Genomic DNA, 23,745 nt, shown 5'->3' with positions numbered 1-23,745 from the left:
AAAATAATCACCAACAGTAACTACCTAATGACTCTCTGTACTTACAAAATAATCACCAACAGTAACTACCTAATGACTCTCGGTACTTACAAAATAATCACCAACAGTAACTACCTAATGACTCTGTACTTACAAAATAATCACCGACAGTAACTACCTAATGACTCTCTGTACTTACAAAATAATCACCGACAGTAACTACCTAATGACTCTCTGTACTTACAAAATAATCACCGACAGTAACTACCTAATGACTCTCTGTACTTACAAAATAATCACCGACAGTAACTACCTAATGACTCTCTGTACTTACAAAATAATCACCGACAGTAACTACCTAATGACTCTCTGTACTTAAAAAATAATCACCGACAGTAACTACCTAATGCCTCTGTACTTACAAAATAATCACCGACGGTAACTACCTAATGACTCTCTATACTTACAAAATAATCACCGACAGTAACTACCTAATGCCTCTGTACTTACAAAATAATCACCGACGGTAACTACCTAATGACTCTCTATACTTACAAAATAATCACCGACAGTAACTACTTAATGACTCTCTGTACTTACAAAATAATCACCGACGGTAACTACCTAATGACTCTCTGTACTTACAAAATAATCACCGACAGTAACTACCTAATGACTTTCCGTACTTACAAAATAATCACCGACAGTAACTACTTAATGACTCTCTGTACTTACAAAATAATCACCAACAGTAACTACCTAATGACTCTCTGTACTTACAAAATAATCACCAACAGTAACTATCTAATGACTCTCTGTACTTACAAAATAATCACCGACAGTAACTACCTAATGACTCTCTGTACTTACAAAATAATCACCGACAGTAACTACCTAATGACTCTCTGTACTTACAAAATAATCACCGACAGTAACTACCTAATGACTCTCGGTACTTACAAAATAATCACCAACAGTAACTACCTAATGACTCTCGGTACTTACAAAATATACAAACAATTTTACAATGTCCTATACAGTTTACGGTAAAATTTGCTATAACAAATTTCAGGAGAACAAATACAAACAACAAAAACAAAAAACACAAAAAAAACCCAACACAAACTATTTCTGAAGTTTGTTATTCCTGATTCATAAGACATGTATTGTAGCGAATTGGGTCAAATAAAACATCATTATTGCAGAAATTTGATTTTTCCCAACTTCCTATATTTTGAAGTTGATGAGATACACTTCCTTAATACAGGCCTAATACAGTTAAATTGAGCTTCTTTCACTGGTAGACTTTGTGAGACAAACCTGTTTGTAATCAGCAATGATGGCAGAGTTTCTGCCGTTCTCTGCCTCAACACGGTCGAGTTCCCTTCGACACATCTCCTTCACCTACAGACCAAAAGGATCACAATACAGATGAAGGTAAGACGATGCACATTAACAACAGCTAGAGAGGCAAGAAATAACAATATAAAGTTCTAGTATCAAACGATATCAAGCAGCTGTGGTTTCCACTGGTTCTTGAATGAGACAGGATGATATAACTAGTGAGTCCTGTGGTTAATACCAAAATTTAATTAGGTCACATGCAAGTTAGCAAGAGTTATGCCCCTTCCACTCCAGCTCTGTGCTTGTGATTGCAATGTCTCCTTCCACCAGCAAAACCAGCAAAACTTCACCTGAAGTGAAACTTGCAGAAATTAGCAATAATGAAATATTATAGAGTGTGATATTTGACTGGATATGACCTTGATCTTGTTTGTTTTTATTCTGGATATGGCCTGGCCACATTCAATCTTTACAAACCAGATTAGCACCATATATCTTGTCCATAAAATACTCCATAATAAATTCTTCCCCCAATAGTGCCACAGTAAACCTGGCAGCTAGAAGCTGTGCAGCCCTCCACCTTCATACTGACCTTCATAAGAATATCCTTGATTTCCTCGACTGCATTGTTCTGATTTGTGTGTAAAGATATAACAATTGCCATATATCGCCTGAGATACTTTTATTGAAATACATAGTTCAATTGTAAGACAGAACCATGTGTAGCATTGCTATGTCCTCTTACTAAAAGACAGGGGACATATCACCAGTATTTGAGCTCAATGTGTCAGTTCATATTGGTGAGTAAGCACTTTTAAAAGAATTTTCCTATCAGAATGCAGTTGTACTTACAGAAATGTTTTGTTTATTCTATGTATGCAGTATACACATCTAGTATTGTGAAAAAGTTTAAGTCCCAGACTGGTTTTCTGATTTCTGGTATTGTAATGATGATTTTCATATATTTTACCCATACGAAACTGAGACTGAAGAGGCATTTTGGATTATGACAGCATTGTGTAGAAGACAGGATAGATGGCTAGAACATGTGCAAATTGGAAGACTTATATATGTCATGTACAATGAAGTATGGGTAACGTTACTGTTGGTAGCTGGCATCTTTTAGTGTGTCACTGAATCACAAGATATGTACATTGAAGACCACCATTGAGAAAAGATACTTCAGATTAATTCTGTTTAAAAAGCAGAGCTTTTGATTAACATGATAAAGCCAAGAGGTATTACCAACCAGTGTCCCCTCATGCTCCAGCCAGTGTATTTCCTATTGAAGCACAGACATTCCATAGGGATACATTTTCTATTTATAATTGACCTGTGTAGCCTCATGCTCCAAATGATTTTATATAAAATACATGAAAAGATAGACATTTTAAATGTTGTAGTCTTCTTGGCAAAACAAACCTGTGCTACCTCATGTTCACGGCAAAGCATTTTATATAGTCAGAGTACATGGAAAGTTAAGACATTTTAATCTGCATAGCCTCATGCTCTAGATGAAATATCTTATAAAGAGGGCATGAAATGTTCAGATTTCTGGCTGTGTCGCCTCGTGAGCCAGATGAATTATTTTAGAGAAAGAACAACAACATGAAGTACAGCTTTCTCAATGTAACTAACCTGTGTTGCCTCATGTTCCAGCCTCTGTTTCTCCTCCTGTGTGTCGGTCAGTAGTTTCTTCGTGACGGCCAGATCTGTGGTCAGTTCCTCACACTGGTCCTGGTACTAGAACACACACAATTTAATATTTAACCACAAAATATGGCATAAAACCCCAGTTCTGTCTGAGAACATTTAGGGGTTGTAACAGAGTATAATATCACATTGCAATCACTGCAAGAGCAACATCTTACTGGAGCCATTTCACAAACATGAAAGGTACAACTCACCATTCACATGCTCTTTAAATTTTACAATTCTGAACATCAATATTGCTAAGGACACGTGCTACCTTAGTATTATGCCATCACCTCCTTTTTGAAGACTTCCGCAATAATGTTGGACTTAATCTACCTCTCTTCATTTAGACTTCTCGTTATCTTTTGATAGTTAACAAAATATTCAACCAATTTTCACATTTCTTAGTCCTATTATCTGGTACTTTGAATTGGTCCACCAAAACCAGATCTGGTTAATACATTAATTTTTACATCAATATGTCTATACGACAAAATCCAGACAAAGGCATATTTTCTATTACTTTATCACTACATGTAGCTAACAACTATATATTTTTTTAAACATGTTAATGGAGTTTCATAAGATATCCAAACATTCCAGTATGCCAACCAAGGAGGTTGAACTGAGTTGTAGATGCCAGCCAACAAGAACGAGCAGTAATCAAGGAAAAACAATTCTGTATTCAATGTTTACTAGTGCCAGGGAGAGAATCTGACAGAGCCTAGACAGAAAGATCATAGATATTGGTATTGAACTGGATATAAATCATAACAATGAGATTCTATACATATCACTTGTCAGTGTGGCAAGTTCTAAATGTCAAATAAAAATGATATTTCCAATGTGTATCAAAAGGGAATGAAAGAAAACAAGGCCATGTAATTTAATATGAAAGAAGAATCAAGAGTAAATATCTTTGGCTGGCTTCTTTCTTGGAAATTATATTAATAATATTCATGCTTAAAATGTGTATGTATACAGCCTAATGTAAAACAAAACAGGCCATTGGTAGCACCTGCCTTTTTCATTTATGCTTTGAAGCAAGATATATATTTCAATTTTGCTTTTTGTGCAATCTTGAGACATTCATGTCTCTCAATAGAAATGCCTTTCAAAAGAACATGTATAAGATTTTTATATAAATTTAACACATATGCATATCAACATTACCACTTATGTAATCTTATTATGTAAAAACTTCAATATATATATATATTATGCATGTAAAATGCATAGATCAGTGGGGAAAAAAAAAAAGACTTCAAAAACTCACATGACATCAAAGGAATTAGTAATGAGAAATTCGATAAAAAATCCTTAATACATTCAAAGATTTTTTTGCAGGAAATTTGATTTAATCATCTGAGAAAACATAGAAGGCATCAAGAAAGAAGGAAAGAAGAAGTATTGGATGATTGTAATGTACCCAAGTTGAATATTTCTGAATCTGAAAAAGTAGGTTTTAGTTCATTAAATACAGTTGTGAACATTAAATAGAAGGCCCCAGTCCTGGTAGTTAAATGGTAGAACTAGGACAAGACTAAGAATTAGCCAAGATACTTTTAAGGTTTTACTTCAATCAATCATGAATTTACATTACAATTGTGTCAAGAAAACATATATATATACGGTAAACCTCCGATTAATTCGAACACGCGGATAGTTCGAACACACATTTTTTTCTAGAAAAACAGTAATTTTTTAGCTAGTAATAGTTCGAACACTGGCTGTTTATAACTGACACCATTTCGGATAGTTCGAACTTGTCAAATGAAGAACGTAAAGTAACATTTTTTCCGGCAAACTCCATTGAATAGCTCGCGACGACCCGGCCCCGTATCTGACACTGACTCCAAAGACAGGTATCTATTAAAATAACTCCAAAGTCAGGTATTTCATAAATGAATGTTTTTAAGTTCTTGTCAATTACGGTATTGTTCTATCAATATATTCATGACTAACAGACCGAAGCCTAACCTTAAAGTGCCTTAACCAATTCTACCTATTTATTTATATAACTGTATATAATTAACAAAAAATAACAAAATGATTTTCTAACATACCCGTACCAGGCAGCAAGTAGATACATATACGACATTTGAATATCTAGATATGATCCACATATTCCTGGTAATTACATTATCTTTACTTCAAGGTAATATCACACTTTCACTGTATAACTGAATCTAAATCATGCATCACCCAGCTACATTCTTCAAATTAACAAATTGTTAATATTTCTGATGTTATAATGTTATTTAAAATAAAACTACACAAATATTCAACAATAATTCTTTGTGACTCCAAAAGATCAACTGGTAAAGGAAATGAATTTTAAAGCATCTGCTCATGAAAATTGTTGTACTTCAATAAATGTAGGGACAATATAGTGCTGTCGGAGGTATTAGGCCAAATGAGTCTCTAATTACTGGTGAGGCATTGAGACTAGTGGCCCATGACCCTGGGCTTCTCCATTATAGAGATGCTGTTGTGTAATGATTTGATGCCCTTGACCAAGAAGTTCAAGGTCATTAATTTGAACAAAGTTTTACAAATTTAATGAAAAATGACAGATGCCACACCAGAGCATAATATCCCTTGATCTTTGGACAGGTGTCAGCTAAAAACTGGACATTTTTGGTAAGTAACTAATGAAACAGTAAGTTTACACACCTGGTCCAGTTCACTCCTGAGGGCCAACTTACTCTCCACAAGTTCGTGGGCCAGATCGTCATTCTCTTGTTCTAAGCGCATGTTAGCTTCCAACAGACGCTTGCTCTCACGCTGAAACAAAAAATAATCAATTAAAAAGTATTTCACAACTCTAATCGAACAACAACACCATTTCAGAATTCTAATCTTCACTAAGTTGACACAATCAAACATTTCTAAGGAGAACTTTCAAAATACATACATATATATATTTTTTTCTTTTCTTTTTCCAATTTTGACGAAAGTATCGTTTATCAAAAACTAGAAAATGTCTGTAAGACATAAATGCCCCCACTGCCACTTGAAAATGACACCCCTAAACATTAGCAGTGCCTGAGATTAGCTAGTTATATTGCATCAGGACGGGACGGGATGGGACGGACATGGGTAACACTATATACCCCCCATTTCATGGCAGGGGCATGACATATATTATCAAGATTCATAAAGAATCAAATTACCTCAAACCTCTCCACAGGGTCCTCTTGTTGCATCTCCTGTTCTTTCATGGCCATATATTCCTTCTCATACTTCTTTAACTTACGGCTTGACACCTACAGGACAAAGTAATCATGTAAGTATTATATGAACTTATTGTCTAGATTTATGAGTTATTCTACGAATAATAACATTGTTTTCTTTGGGACTACATAATATTCAATGTTCCCTCTTCCCCGTTGTCAATTATTGTGAAATGACGCCAGATGGTTAAATAGAAGAGTTGTTCTTTCTGTACTGAAATACAATACACCAGGGGCAAGTCTAATAACTATATCCGGTTAGGAAACTGGAATATAAAGACAAGAAAGAGTTAAAGAATGCTCCCATGTGTCAGAAAATAACAGGGAATAGAATTTCTAAGGTAAGTAAAACACATGTTTTTTTTATATGACTGCAATAAATATCAATATTGCCACTGAAATACCCAAGTTAAACACAGAATTTCACTTATTAATCTTTGAATATTCTACACTGACCTTTATGCCAATGACCATCTGCATTAATTCTTTAGCAGATTCTTCTGTACGATATTTCTTTGGTAGATGAACACGAAAATATTTTAATATTCCCTCAAAATCAAGGGCTAATAGATCCTTTCTGGAATTCTGTAATAACAAAATACACACAATCATTTAACATGTTTGGAGCACAATGAAAACCACTGCCATAGTATTGCCTGTCAATCTAATAATTGGGGCAGTGAAAATAGATCTACAGACATGAAGACAAGCTGAATTTACTGACACTCTATAAAAGAAATGATCAAAGGTGATTTATGTCAAAATCAAACAGGTTTTAATTAGTATATGTAATATCTATATTTATCGAACATCCAGGAAAACACTTAACATGCATCAGTTAAAATGCCTGGCTGAATTTCGAAGATGTAAAAAAAAATCTTTAGAAAAACATCTCTGAATTAAGGAATGATAAAAATAACTTTAAATTTTTAAGAAACTTCACTATAATTTTTATTTAATTACTTTCAAAAATTGACATGCTTATTTCAAACTGCCTTAAATGCTTATTTGTAGCAAACTAGCTTACAATTGTAAAGATGTACAACTGTAAAATATCTGAGAAAATATTCAAAGATCAAACCAATTTTCTAGGATGTTCAGATGACAAATTGTCCACAAAGCTATTAAGCATGAATGGTTTTTCAGGAAAAAATGTTAATGTTATTTTTTTAAAAGTTAAAGAATCAAGAATTTCAGAGAAACAGAGTGTAATTTGTTTCTGGTAAAAATTTCCCATTACCTTAAGTAATGCTAATGCCACATTGAACACCATTTCTCTTCCCTCACAGAGATACAAGTCGAGGATGTGAAAAACCATGTAAAGAGGGAACTTGGCAGTGAAAAGAGTGAGAAACCATTGTGATGCAAACATGTGAGTCTCCAGGTTCATCTCCATGAAGTGGTCATGTAGGTCAGAAAGCTGATCCTGTCAACATATCATAATATTCAAATTTAACAAAACATTTTCTGATAATTTCATTACAATCTTATTTGATATATAAGCAATTCATGCAGTGATATAACAACATTACAAGGCAATAAAAGATTTTGTTAAATTTTCAATAAAAATCTTTAATTTTGTATATTTTTAGAATCTAAATTTTATTGAATTAAGTTTACTTATTGTGGTATATAATTAATGCACAATGTTATCTTCAAGCTTTTGTTGCTTTCTGTCTATGATATTCGCCACAAAAGCTGACTTGTTTCCTTCTTTTCATTACAGGGTGTGATGGAGTAATGGAATATGTACCTCCATAAGGCGATCCAGCTGGTAAAACTTCAGATGAAGCTCCTCAAATCCTTGTTTAAAGAAATCTCGGAGTCCGTACTCAAAACATGTCTTCACCAAAACTGCAAATGCTTGCTCTTCTGGCATCTATGATAAATATAATTTTCACAGTAACAGAACCTTTTATGTTAAATAAACGACATTTAACAACATATTTGCAATTATGTTAAATAAACGACATTTAACAACATATTTGCAATGTCTGAAGCTTCACTCTTCTCATATGTCCATTTTTCGTGATATCTACAAGCTTCAACATCACAAGAATCCACTTTTGAATTGTTATTAGAACTCCTATAAATTACTCACAGATGATTCAGAGTTTGATTTCTACATTGACATTTAATGCAAAGATCAATGAAGTCTTCAGTAATGGAATGTGTGTTTGTGTTTCAACTAGATTTCTTATAGAAAGTATCAGGGTATGTATATGTCAATCAAATAATTGTTCATATCTGCCAATTTTACTAATGTGCAATCTTAAAAAAACTTACATGGAGGAGGAGAGAGGCAGCCAAGAAAGACAATCCTTGTACATATCCAATCTCTTCATCATAAACAGAATAGGCCTGCAATTTTAAAGGAGAATATGTAACAAAATGATATATTGTACTGTATTCAGTTTAGCCTGGTCAATAATCTACTTAGTGAAGCCAGTCCATGAATTCTACATAAATGTCAACATTTCTTGTCATAAAATTAATATAATGATAAGTATATAATTTAAAATGTGCTGCAAAATCAAAATCATATTATGCAAAATCTGTTCCCCTTCCCCCAAGGATCCTTTTGACCAAATTTGGTTTGGTTCAAATCCATTAAGGACTTTTTGACAAGTAGCGATTTAAAGCAAATATTGATGGACGGCGAGCCATGGCACATGCTCACCGGCCCTTCAGGCCAGGTGAGCAAAAATTAAGACCATGTATATATGCTTTTTGTTCATGTATGTCAAAAGTTCAAAACATGTTTGAATATGTGACCAATTGTTCTAACAAAACCAAATGTCTGTGTATGGTTAGTACCTTGCTGATCCTATAAAGGGAGTCTTGGCCCAGTCCTCCCGTCTCCTTGAAGAAATCATGGGCTGGAAATGTTCGGTTGATGTCTCTTTGTATCACAGATTCATTGGGAGACTCCTTTAGACAAAATATAAAAGATGTAATAAACATTTGTACTATACCTTAAACATTGACTCTGTTTATTGACTATGCCAGCCTTATTCGGTCAAATGACCTTGGGATAATCTCCAGTCATGTGACTGAACACAATCTTTACGTTTATTGACTATGCCAGCCTTATTCGGTCAAATGACCTTGGAATAATCTCCAGTCATGTGACTGAACACACTCTTTACGTTTATTGACTATGCCAGCCTTGTTCAGTAAAAATGACTTTTGGATAATCTCCAGTCATGTGACTGAACACTCTTTACGTTTATTGACTATGCCAGCCTTAATCCGGTCAAATGACCTTGGAATAATCTCCAGTCATGTGACTGAACACACTCTTTATGTTTATTGACTATGCCAGCCTTATTCGGTCAAATGACCTTCGGATAATCTCCAGTCATGTGACTGAACACTCTTTACATTTATTGACTATGCCAGCCTTGTTCAGTAAAATGACTTTGGGATAATCTCCAGTCATGTGACTGAACACTCTTTACGTTTATTGACTATGCCAGCCTTAATCCGGTCAAATGACCTTGGAATAATCTCCAGTCATGTGACTGAACACACTCTTTATGTTTATTGAATATGCCAGCCTTATTCGGTCAAATGACCTTGGGATAATCTCCAGTCATGTGTCTGAACACCATTTATCTAGCCTGTCACCAGTGTTAGTAGAGCTGAAGAAATCTGCCAGATAGGAGGCAAAAACTATGTGTGAGATGAATATTTGTGCACTTGTTAAAACACTCTATGTACATGTGTATTGACTTAGTGAGTACTCCACCTCTTACAATGTCTTCATATCTTGTTTGTAATCTAAGTTTTCATATGTTCATACTTGTTTTTATATTATTAAATGAAAAAATATTTAATTACTATGATACACAGGGCAACTAGTATTTGACTGAATGCAGTGTAGAGATATTAATTTCTGAAATCCCGGTTTTTATTTACAAACAGGATTCGGAAATTACCTTAGTGATGAGGACCCTGTATGCCTCGAGGAGTTCCGAATTGTCATGACAGCCAGCCAGGAGCTGCCAGACTTCCCCACGTAGAGCTTCTGGAATGCCTTTCCTCACCAGGTGATGTACTTGCTTGGGACGTTGGGCGAGGTTTTGGTGCCACTTGGTTAGCGTCTCATGCCAGGCGTCCAGTAGGTTCTCGTCAGTCACCTCCTTACTGACTACTCCTGAGCCACTCAATAGGGGCTCATCCCCATCTATTCACACAAAACTATTTGTTACAGAACATGTAATTCTAAGTTTAATTTATACATTACAATTCCAAATTCAATAATGAATGTCTTATGAACAAAGAAATGATAGCTGTTTCACCTAAAGCAAGATTTACAAAATGAAATAATTGTGATGATCTGTATTTTAACCATGGTCGATTTGTGGATTTCTTTTCAATGGATATTTTTCTGGAAGATATTGTCAAGATGTCAACAAGAAGTTGATTATAGAAATTTTTGACCTCAGATTGAATTTTAATCAAACAAGTCATGATGCAGGCAAATAAAATGATGATTTCATGAGTCAAGGTAGCATGGATATCACTGTAAAGATATACATACCTGATTCCTCGTCTGGCTCCTGAGGGGTCTGGATGTCATCAGGTATCTGCCGGGAGGTGTTAAGCCCCTGAAGACTCATACCTGCCTTCTTACGGTCTATCTCTGTTTGGCTCTGCACCCCCACCACCTCCAACATCTGAATATCCGCATCTGGACTGTCCAACTCAGACTGGAAAACAAAACAGGAAATTTTTGCAATGTTTGGTTACTTGTGCATGATATATTCTCTATTCTGTGGAATAAGATGATTCAATGTTTCATGGTTTTTATTTTACATATCATGTTGAATTTTGATTCCCAAATGCTCTATCATCATGAAAATTGTTGAAGGTTCAATATAGATCAACCACGAGGCAATATTTAAAGATTTTCTGATTGAAAACATGTTGTGCCTATTGGAACAGTACAACTACAGGCTTAGAAGGTAAGATTTGATGTGTCAGTTTCAGTTTCTTTATTAGCCAATATTTTCATCTTATAATAAAACTTATTGTTTTGTGGATAAGACTGACAGATTGGGAAGGCTGAATCATCCTGATACCTATCATATAATGGAGAATTTTAGATATACATGACAATTGTAGTCATAATAGTTATCTGTTTGGTTTTTAAACTAAATTGAATATTCAGCAATTCAAAATTTGGCCATCTATTTTAAGACAAGTCATTTGTCAAAGTTAAAGGGTCAAAGGTCACATTTTACCCCCTCTGCATAAGACACAATATGAATGAGTCTGTGTCTAAATCAATGTCATACCCTGCGAGCTCCTCTACAGATTTTGTTCAGGTTCACACTATAGTATCATAACATCAAGTGAAAGCATAGGAGTAGGAACATGCATGTCAAACCGAAATTTTCTAGTTATTTGAAAATATGACTACAACTTTATGAAGTTAGAAGATGAAGTTAGAAGATAAATATTAGCATTACCATTTGATTGTTATTAGATCTTCCTCATATAAGTTTGAATATCATCCGACAAAATCAACACTCTGCTAAAGGATATACCTGGTACTTATCACAAAAAGATCACCATGCAGGAAAAAATATCTTTGTTTCATAGATGCAGTGATATTACTGGGTGTTGGGTGAATCATGTTAGGGGAGATCCCTGACAACAATGTTCTATCACATCTGACAACAGGTAACATTGTCAAGTAATGTAATTACAAATATGGCATGAAGGTTAAAGCATGACTTTCAATCCATACATACCAAAAATAAAACTTAGCTTCTCCAAGTATATTGAGAAGAGATACATTATAGGATGTTAAATTTCATTATTCCTTCATTTACAGAGTCCTATCAAGTGAAAGAAACACCCATATGACATTTTTGAACACATCACATGCATGCCTTTGTAAATATCACCGAACCCACCATCAAGTAGTGATTTCTATCATTCCAGAATTACATTCTCCGCACTAACAAAGAACACTGAGTGCATCGATAATATTGATTGTTATTTACGGAACCAGACATATCCTCCTTAAAGCAGCACAAATATGAATGGCACCATGCACAACCCAACGCCTAACATGCTAAGCATATATACACTCAGATAGATTAAACAGTACTTCTAAACACACAGGTCCATCACAGTACAAATAACACACAAAACACAGCTCCCTCACAGTACAATTTAAATAACACACAAAACACAGCCCCCTCACATATACAAACTACACACAAAACACATCTCCCTCACATATACAAACTACACACAAAACACATCTCCCTCACATATACAAATTACACACAAAACACAGCCCCCTCACATATACAAACAACACAAAAAACACATCTCCCTCACATATACAAATTACACACAAAACACAGCTCCATCACATATATAAATTACACACAAAACACATCTCCATTACATATACAAATTACACACAAAACACATCTCCATCACATATACAAACTACACACAAAACACAGCTCCCCCACATATACAAATAACACACAAAACACATCTCCATTACATATACAAATTGCACAAAAAACAGAGCTCCCTCACATATACAAACTACACACAAAACAGAGCTCCATCACATTAACAAATCACACAGCTATTACACACAAGCGTACAGCACTCACACATAAACACAAAGCTCTCTCACACACAAACACAGGTGTCTTACATACACAGCTCCCTCACACACAAACACAAGTGTCTTACATACACAGCTCGCTCACATGATTAAGGTAATTAAGGTGTACCGACACTTTATCACTAGCCCTCCACCACTGGGTTGCGAGTTCACAGGTATCTTACACACACAGCTCACTCACACACAAACACAGGTGTCTTACATACACAGCTCCCTCACACACAAACACTGGTGTCTTACACACAAAGCTCTCCCACACACAAACACATGTGTCTTACATACACAGCTCCCTCACACACAAACACAAGTGTCTTACATACACAGCTCCCTCACACGCAAACACAGGTGTCTTATATACTCAGCTCCCTCACACACAAACACAGGTGTCTTACACACACAGCTCACTCACACACAAACACAGGTGTCTTACACACGCAGCTCTCCCACACACAAACACAGGTGTCATACATACACAGCTCTCCCACACACAAACACAAGTGTCTTACACATGCAGCTCCCTTACACACAAACACAGCTCCCTCACACACAAACACAGGTGTCTTACATACACAGCTCCCTCACACACAAACACAGGTGTCTTACACACACAGCTCTCCCACACACAACCACAGGTGTCTTACATACACAGTTCCCTCACACACAAACACAGGTGTCTTACACACACAGCTCTCCCACACACAAACACAAGTGTCTTACATACACAGCTCCCTCACACACAAACACAAGTGTCTTACATACACAGCTCACTCACACACAAACACAGGTGTCTTACACACACAGCTCACTCACACACAAACACACAGCTCTCTCACACACAAACACAGGTGTCTTACATACAGAGCTCTCTCACACACAAACACACATGTCTTACATACAGAGCTCCCTCACACACAAACACATGTACAGGTGTCATACTCAAACACAGCTCCGGCCCCATCACAAACAAACATCTAGCTCCCTTACACACAAACACACAGCTCTAGCTCTCACACACAAACACAGCTCTCTCACACACAAACACACAGCTCTAGCACTCACACACAAACACACAGCTCTAGCACTCACACACAAACACACATCTTTCTCACACACAAACACAACTCTCTCACACACAAACACACAGCTTTCTCACACACAAACACAGGTGTCTTACACACACAGCTCCCTAAATATAACACATAACACACAGCTGACCCTCACACACAAACACATGTCTTACATGCCTCACATAAACACACAGCTCCCTAACACATAACATATAGCTCCCTCACACACAAACACAGGTGCCTCACATAAACACACAGCTCCCCAACACGTAACACATAACACACAGCTCGAGCTCCCTCACACACAAACACAGGTATCTTGCAAAAACACAGCTCCCTCCCACACAAACACAGATGCCTTGCACAAACACACAGCTCTGTCACGCATAACACAAAACTCCATTTTTATAATACACATCACTCACCTTTTTACACAAAATATCTGGAAAGGTCCCATATAGAATATCTGTGTATATATTAACCATACACAGACTGTCCTACAAAATCTAAATGATGCTTCAGGTACCCTCACTCAATACTCCCTTCTAAATATGCAGTTCCCCCTATAACCATGTCTTGAATCACAGGTAATGCATGTCCACAGCTTTATCACACAGAATGTAAATTTCATCTCAGATCTAATAAAATCCTCACACAGAAATCTCAGGACAAAACACAACACACTCCCAGATACCAAACCTGTAGTGCAATGTATTAATAATATTGATTCCTGATCTAATTTTCAACTCTCTTCACATCATCCTGACAGCTTCATTATAATCGTGTAATTACACAGTCCTATATGTGCCTGTAAGACTGGTTCAGATAGCGAACTCCTCTAGATTTACTGCCATATATACCTGCATACAGCTTTGATTCCCCATCTCATTCCGTGTCTTTTGAAACTTCAATAAAATCAAACTCGGAGATCTTGTAAGACCAAGACAGCACCAGTCTAATGCTGATTTCATGAAAATGTCGAGAGACTGGTCAATACATTCTAGTGAAGGTCTTCCTAGAATGTCTCCACACACACTGAAGGTCGAGACATAAATGGTGCCCTCATCGTTATATCACAAACCTACATTTACAAAATACTGCATTTTGCACTGTCACTGACAAGATCTATATATCCGTCAGACATTTTCCTTTTAAGAGTAATTGTTGAAACATTATGTGTGGCAATCACTTGTAAATACTTCAGTCGCGAGTGGTTGTGGCTCTAATCTATGTTATGCTGGTGTGCAGTTCTTACAATGATCGTAATGAATATCTAATTTTCACCATTGTAAGTGTACAAACTTACATGCAACAAGTGCATTCAAGTAGAGTCAAAACCTTCCCTTCAAAGTTCAATACACATCATTCTCTGCTCTTCTGTCAATTCTTTTCCTTCACATGTTTTGTCAGATAAACATTTGTAATGAAATAGCAAACATAATTCTGACAAGAGGATTGTTTAAATAGGCATCTACTCTATTTATCCACCTATCATTATTGAGATTTTTTGGGGTATATTTCTCTACTTTTAGGTAGTCAGTATGCTTTGTCACACTATGTACTATACATTACATACTACGAGCATGGGCAGGTGTATATCATCTTGCCCTCGGGTCTCAATATCATGCACCATTACATATCAGATCGAGCAGGTACACTGCTTGTCACAATGGGAAAAGCCCTGGGCAAATTAACTTCATTTGCCTTTCCATAAAATAAAAGACTGTGAAATCAATAAATGGAATTACAAAACTCACTTAACTATATATCAAATTTTATTTCTTAGAATCCCCTATCATATCATTTACTGAATATAACTTTTAGGTTAATACTTTATTAACATCAAATTTTCCGTTCAACATTAACAGATTCAGAACATACCAAATACTTTCTGCTTATTTTTGTAAAATATGACTTTATACATACAAGTTTATCCCTATATATATATCTATAAACTTAATTATTTCAGCCACTTCAGGCACTGAAATTTAATCTGTAATGATCGAAGCCTGAAATCGAACAGGAGACTTCCAATCTATCAATTTCTACAAACAGACAGAAATGTACATTTATATTAGAAATGATTAGAATATGGTTGAACATTAAGATGTCATAGTTAATACAACCCAGCAGTAAATTATCTACTATATTGTGACGCACAAAAAACAGAGGTTGACGGCACTGTGATGTCATAATACAGAGGACACTTTCCAAATACAAGCTGTACATTTCCATGGAGTTCAATAGAATATATCTTCCATGGAAAAGCCTGGAGTAACTTTTTTCTCTCTCTCTCTTTTTTTTTTTTTTAACTATCAAGGGTTTTCATGAATATTCCATGGAAAGGGATTGTGATAGTGGTATCACAATACAGGGACTGGTGATGCATGATTGTGGCACCACATTAGAGACAATATACGATTATCTCACCACAGTACAGACAATGTACGACTGCGGCACCTCAATACAGACCATGTACGACTGTGGCACCACAATACAGACCATGTACGGCTGCGGCACCACAATACAGACCATGTACGGCTGCGGCACCTCAATACAGACCATGTACGACTGTGGCACCACAATACAGACCATGTACGGCTGCGGGACCTCAATAAAGACCATGTATGACTGTGGCACCATAATACAGACCATGTACGACTGTGGCACCTCAATACAGACCATGTACGACTGTGGCACCACAATACAGACCATGAACGACTGTGGCACCACAATACAGAGATGATGTAAGACTGTGGCACCACAATACAGAGATGATGTAAGACTGTGGCACCACAATAGAGAGACAATGTACGATTGTGGCATCACAATACAGAGACAATGTACAATTGTGGCATCACAATACATAGACAATGTACGATTGTGGCACCACAATAGAGAGGATGGGAAGATATATGATTGTGTCATCAGAATACAAATGTGATGTACAACTGGTATGGTAATATTTTGGTAGCATATGTTAGTATATATATCTAGAATCAATAGCCTGAATAGGCATTTTGTGACATATAACAATATGTAGGCAGATTGTGATGTACGTCACATTATGGAGGCAGTGTGTCATTGCAACATCCAATATGATGGGTCACTGGCAACCCCAACCATATCTGAAAGCAAAACAGTTTCCCATGTATATCATTAGGATATATTCAATGATTTTTCTTACTTTATCATTTAGAATGCTTGAAAATATCAGAAATGTAAGAATTCTGTCAGATACTAAAAACTGCTAATCACCATTGTCATCGAACCAGCTTCTCAACAGATCACCATTGCTATCGGACCAGCTTCTCAACAGATCACTATTGCTATCGGACCAGCTTCTCAACAGATCACTATTGCTATCGGACCAGCTTCTCAACAGATCACTATTGCTATCGGACCAGCTTCTCAACAGATCACTATTGCTATCGGACCAGCTTCTCAACAGATACATGTCTATGTATATATGTATATACATAAGGAATATTCAACTCAAGTTGCATGCACAGACTAATTATTGTCTTGTCCACAATCCCATCGCATACAAATAAATCCATGCAAGGCATTGCCATAAATGATTTCTCTTCTGGTTGTTGTGTACACACCGATATTGAGATTTTTAGTGAATATGATAAAATGCTAAAAAATATACATAAATATCTTACTTCGATACTGAACAGTAAGCTACAATCCATCACATTAAATATCAGTACTTAAAACACCGTATTTGACCTAATAAGGGCTTCTGCCCTAATAAGGGCGCCCCTACCTTTTTTCAAGGAAATAAATCATTAACCGAGTGTCAAAATGGTGTTCAAAAGTAATAATTCATGTGAAATATTTTGCTACTTTATGTGTTCAATTTTCTTCAGCAAATTAAGTTACTGGAACACAAGTTTTCGCCACATTTTGTCTATTCCTACAGATGACATGTCAGTGCAAAGAGCACCCGAACTAAACACACATACAAATAATAACTTTATTTGAAGATAAAGTAAAAGACTTCATTCTTGTTAAATAACTTTTGTTCAGAACAGAAAGCTAGTTAAAGACATTGTTAATCAATTATTAGGTCAAAGAAAACGATGTCCGATATGATCTGGGAAATCACCTGTGTCTATAAATAGAGCACAAAAGAGTTCCATTTGAACATAAATGGTGGAACACACGTTCTCTGGTCTAAAGATCAGCTGGCATGGTTTACAAGTTTACAGGAATATTCAAGTGATGTTTAAGCTGAACATATTATAATGAATAGATATCTTCATCTGGAGAATTTTTATGACTGAATATTTTACCGTTTCCACAGCCTTGGGTATTCTGCTATAAGGTATAATCTGTTTAATAAAATTTCAGAATAACTTAATAAGGGCGCCCCCACTGTCAATTACCCGCACCCTGCGCCCTTATTAGGTCAAATATGGTATATAATGCTTTATTTTAGATAGACTATTACAAATGTTTGAATTAATACCATCAGCACACTGTTGTCATAGAGATGAAGCAAATTGATTGTATTAAGCTCTAAATATTTTTAATCACATTCGTCCTACAGCACCATGATAATAATTGCTGCATTGTAATTTGCCTGGATAAAAAAATATAAACATTTAACAATGCCTTTATCATACAGACCTATATGATATTAAATATTTATAAATGTTAACACTGCCTTTCAATGGGTAGTAGCTTCATTATACAGTCCTATATGATATCAAAGATTTATAAATGTTAACACTGCCTTTCATTAGGAAATGGCGTGCTAGCTTAAGGTAATTTTCATTTTGCATACTAAATTTAATTCACTGTGGAGCATATTTTCTATTAACTAGAGTCACTACACTTTGTGCTTTAAAACGAGAACTGTAAAACCAATCTGTGGTAATATCACAGTATACATATCTATGTATTAAATTTCATCAAAATTATCTAGCTGAGTGTTGATGAGGTTGACCGAGTGATGACAAGCATTTTTTTTATAGTAATGATAGACATGACTTTGCAGCCCCATCCAGATACTTGAAATACAATCTGTTATAGAGCTAGCTATAGAGTGATGGGCCACTTATTGTATTTCAGTATAGTATTATGTATGTCATCAGAAATCAATAGGATACAGGTATGGACTTGTGATTATATTTCACAGGACACAAGGGGGGATAACTCTTTGAGTCTTAGCTGAGATTGACTTTTCCAGAGAATTATAGGCACCACCTATTAGTGTTTTGATAAGCTAGCCTTGACCTCAGACAAGGTCAGTAACATAATCTAAACATACCCTCCAGCATCCACACATCAGATGTATATAGTAACAGTACAAATACCACCTACTGGAGGTATTTTCTTATTGTGAACAGACAAAAAAAACACTCCTCCACTGTTTTTGATGGGAGACAGCTGGAAGACACTTGTTTTTTGCGGATGCTCTCAATGTCCAAAGAAAACTGAAAATCTTACATAGATCAAGGAGAATTGGCCCATAAGGAGATTTAAACAGTACTACATGGCTAATAACTTGATGCAGTCCTCCAAATCTTTGTTTTTGGTAGGAAAAACAAACATTACATATTTTTTTCTCTTGAGTTATATATTTATTATTTTTCTTTGGAAAGAATTTTCCAATTTTCACTATTTTATTTATATTACTGGGACAGTATCCAAGTTGACAAATATGATCATGCATTAAGAATCAAGAAAATGTTTATAAAGATTATAGAAATTTGTACAAGTATGTATGCTTGGGCTTTTCCTATACCATAGGCTTGTGTTACTGTACCAACACCTCATGTACATGTACTAGGCATATTATGTAAATCGCTAAATGTACACAAGTATGATGCAAATAGATAGAGTAAAAATACAACTAGCTATCACACCAACATATTTATTTTGACAGCCAGTAACAAACAGAGCACATTCTTACCAGACTTTATCAGTAACAAGACAACATATGATGTATCCATACAAACTGATATGTATCTATAGATCGGTTATATTTAGAACTTACCAGTATACATGAGGTGTGACATTATCTAGACTAGCATTAGTGTATATCCTCCAGACACTGAATAAAATGGTGGTGTCAAGCTGGCTAAACCTGGTACTAATCAAGCCTTACTAGCTAGGTCGTCCTATCTATAATGGCCACACTGATAACAACCTGCTGTAAGTTGGCCATGTATTTTATATCAGGTGACCAGCCTTTTGTTTCCTCTATGCATGTTTCAGGAAGTTTTAGTGGCTTATCAGAGGCAGGTGCTGTCTCATGTTACATCAGTGATACAGGGCGAGGCCAGTAATTCTACTTATTTCCTGCTTTCTCCATCACTGAACTAATGACAACACTGTGACCTGTAGATATATGAAAACTAGGTGTCTGTTTAGACAGTAGACAACATGGAAATGTAAATGTCAGCTTTATCTAGTTTACAACAATTACAAAACATTATATGAACATATTTTATCACTGTTGTTGGCCCTGATGGAAGTATGACAGGAGGAAATCAAACAGGTGACCCCATACCTTTTCATGTCTGAACAGGGAATGAGACCCCCCACCAACCTAGGTGAAAGGCAAGAGTGTTACCACTGTGCCACCAGACCATACATGAAAATGTGCTGAGGGTAAAACAATGAACTCAGAATTAAATAATTATGATTTTTCCAATGTTTCTTAATTAAACATATGAACTTTCATGAACCTAAGTTGCTTTAAGCAATGTAAATGCTGGCATCTACAATATGCACTAGCTTGCACAATACTGAAAAGTCACCAGTAATCAACGATTTTACTGACTAAATAACACCAGTCACCATGTGATTTTACTGACTAAATGACACCAGTCACCAATGATTTTATTGACTTGATGACACCAGTCATCAATGATTTTACTGACTAAATGACACCATGCAGTCACAAATTGTTTTTCTGATGAAGTCCTATACGACCTGTATTTTTTTCAACATTCATATGGTCATAACAACATGGGGTTCTGCACAATCATTCCATGAATCTCTTTGGTGAACATAATCATCCTTCATTCACCTGTAGCTAATTACACCAACACAACATACCCATACTGATCTTAATGTGTATCCTAAGGACACTAATACACAGGATTTATATGTATTATCTCCTCTGGCACACTGTCATCACTTCTACAAGTAACACACATTTATATGTGTACAGATGTAGCTGATACACACTTACCCCACAAACAGGAACATATGTAACTGATGATAAACATTATGAACAGGTTGTTGTCTGTGGAGTTAATAACAACATTAGGTGTGTGGTATCCTTCCCTTCTCAGTAAGCACACTGTGTCAGAAGACTTCGTGGCCACCAGGTCTGATACATTGTCTGCCCATCTCACAGCAATTAATGTCCCTCCAACATCAAACACTGTCTGCAGCCCTGAGGATACTTGATCACTTTATCATAGAACACCAGACATGTCATACTGAGGCAAATCTTCACAGATTTCATAAATGTGACAATTTCCAAATTCAAATTCTATGTTTCTAAACTTGTGATTATTTTGTGTTAGTATCTATTTATTTTTTTCACAGAAGAAAACAATTATTATTGAGGCTGTCAATTATTACTGTCATGTGGAGACAGAATTGTGACGTCATACTAGGATACATTAATATTGTACACAACATTAATGGATCCGTCACTCCAAGTTCATTAAGTGCTGAACACTTGTTAGTTAGGACTTCTCCCACACAGTGAAATTTGATGTAGCCTGTCTCCAAGCCAATATTAATACCATCAATAATGTCACCAACCTTCTTTATATCAGACGATTGATTAATTAAGAGGATAAAACAAAGAGGACACTCGGCTGCTAGATGATCTCTCAACTAATCAATTACACTGTTACAGTAATAGCTGATGTAAGACTATTAACAAATGAATAAATCAATTATATCTCCGTGTGTAAGGAACATTCCCAGGCATACCCGTCAGGGTATAACAATGTCTATATATATAAATTCTAACTACAGCAGTGTTGGTCTATGGTCTTTGTAAGTTTGGTTATGACGTCGTTCTATTTGACATCATGTAAACCTAACAAGATCATTAAGATTAAAAACACAAGTTTGAAGTAAAATTTATTGATCAAAGTTAATAAATTTGGAAATGTAGCAACACCTTTTTATTTTTTTACCGAAACAGATGAACACATTGCATATCTGTCCAACATCTCAATATTTTATGCATTCAAGATTTCAAATTATCTCTCTCAAATAAGTAGAGATATCAGACAGATCTTGTGCACACCACTGCATGACCATATGGTTCTATTATCTTTCATGAACTTTTGCTTTTCGTCTTAATATTCTCTAATTTTGACAAAAACTGAGTATACAGATCCAAAATTGAACGAGCACACTTAGAAACAAAAAAGAACCTAATAAAAAATTTCCAAAAGATCCATGCATGTGATACTTTCACAGAAATACCAATAAGAAACTTCAACTGTCAGAATCCAAGATGGCATTTAATTTTTGCTGTTCTTAAAATGAGCCAATCCTTAAATTGACAAGTGCATGTATGGTCGTTGTAGCTGACCTAGGCATCGTGAATTACCACATGACAAGGAATGTGATTGCTGTACTCAAGGATAATACTGCAGAGATTGTCTCAGCTTTGGATTTGAGCAGTACAATAAATCAATGACATCTACATACATATATACTATATATATCCACTAATAAATACGTCCTCTATCCCAAAGTGTAAAAGTTTGGAATTTAAGTTTGAGGAAGGTTTTGTGAACCACTTTCTGCTTATTGGTGTTCAAACAAGATGAATCTGCAAAAATTAAGAAGGGGGTTATTTGTGAGAATGCAGGGAGTTATTTACTAGATTCTGTTTCAATTATGGTGACAATGAGGAGAGCTAAAATTACAATCATACCCCATGCACATTTTTTAAGAGAATTCTGCATAGATTCTGCACATGATTTTATTCCAATATTTACTATGCTTTATTAGCAATTCAGGGAAACTCTTAACAGTTTCTCAATGTACCCTACATTATACCACTAGCTGAAAGACCGCAAATAAATATATATGCCAGAGATTTATGTTTTATAGTTAGAAAAGACACAAAAAAAACCATCAAATGACTCAAGCACTTTAATTTTTCCATCCAATGACCGGAACAAAGAGCCCTGCTTCACAAGTTGATGACAGTATTTAGACAGCATACACATTATTTTACCAACACAGAAAATTGTGCATTAGAAATATAACCCGTGAATGACTCATCCACGTCCTCAGATAAAATAACACTGTTTAACTATGGAATTTTCAATTTCATTTTCAAATTAAATCAATTGTTGACTTATGTTTCCATTTGCAACTTTTTAAATTGTGCCTCAAGACAATGTTCACATTACCTAGAAACTAACAATCCATCATAGAAAATAAGTATCATTATCATAATTGAATAGACACAACTTCATGTAATATCTTACCCTTAATATTAATCATTTTGCTTGTACCTTACATAAATCATCAATAATGCAGATGTTTGACACGAGATAAATTGTACTTCAATATACAGTGAACTTGTTTTGTAATGAATTCCATGGACCAGCTCAGAAAATAATTGGTTAAATCTGAAATTCTTGATACAGTTACGAAATATATAAGGTCGAGCCAAATTCTATATTCAAATTTACTTCCTAACGAGCAGAAATTTGTATCCTGCCTGTTCATCTTATTGAGAAAGTTTGACAGC

General features: G+C 35.5%; 1 protein-coding gene across 5 annotated transcripts in view; it reads right to left on the bottom strand.

Annotated features, from left to right (window-relative positions):
- Positions 1-23,745, bottom strand: part of LOC117321860 (rab GTPase-activating protein 1-like) — a 49,055-nt gene that overhangs the window by 5,601 nt on the left and 19,709 nt on the right. For 3 of the 5 annotated variants that reach the window (XM_033876452.1, XM_033876454.1, XM_033876453.1), the window contains 12 exons: positions 10,801-10,969; positions 10,196-10,443; positions 9,072-9,185; positions 8,541-8,615; positions 8,008-8,133; positions 7,495-7,680; positions 6,711-6,839; positions 6,195-6,287; positions 5,695-5,805; positions 4,448-4,468; positions 2,962-3,066; positions 1,300-1,383 (listed from right to left, as the gene is read on the bottom strand). In XM_033876452.1, the coding sequence (XP_033732343.1) occupies positions 1,300-1,383; positions 2,962-3,066; positions 4,448-4,468; positions 5,695-5,805; positions 6,195-6,287; positions 6,711-6,839; positions 7,495-7,680; positions 8,008-8,133; positions 8,541-8,615; positions 9,072-9,185; positions 10,196-10,443; positions 10,801-10,969 (1,461 nt within the window). The remainder of the gene's footprint in view (positions 1-1,299; positions 1,384-2,961; positions 3,067-4,447; positions 4,469-5,694; positions 5,806-6,194; positions 6,288-6,710; positions 6,840-7,494; positions 7,681-8,007; positions 8,134-8,540; positions 8,616-9,071; positions 9,186-10,195; positions 10,444-10,800; positions 10,970-23,745) is intronic. The other 2 variants (XM_033876455.1, XM_033876457.1) reach the window with 1 other exon arrangement.

This window comes from Pecten maximus, chromosome 2 (assembly GCF_902652985.1).
Source record: "Pecten maximus chromosome 2, xPecMax1.1, whole genome shotgun sequence".
In the NCBI taxonomy this organism is placed as follows: Eukaryota; Metazoa; Mollusca; class Bivalvia; order Pectinida; family Pectinidae; genus Pecten; species Pecten maximus.
Note: the sequence above shows the minus strand (reverse complement) of the source record. Positions and strands in the feature narration are given on the sequence as shown.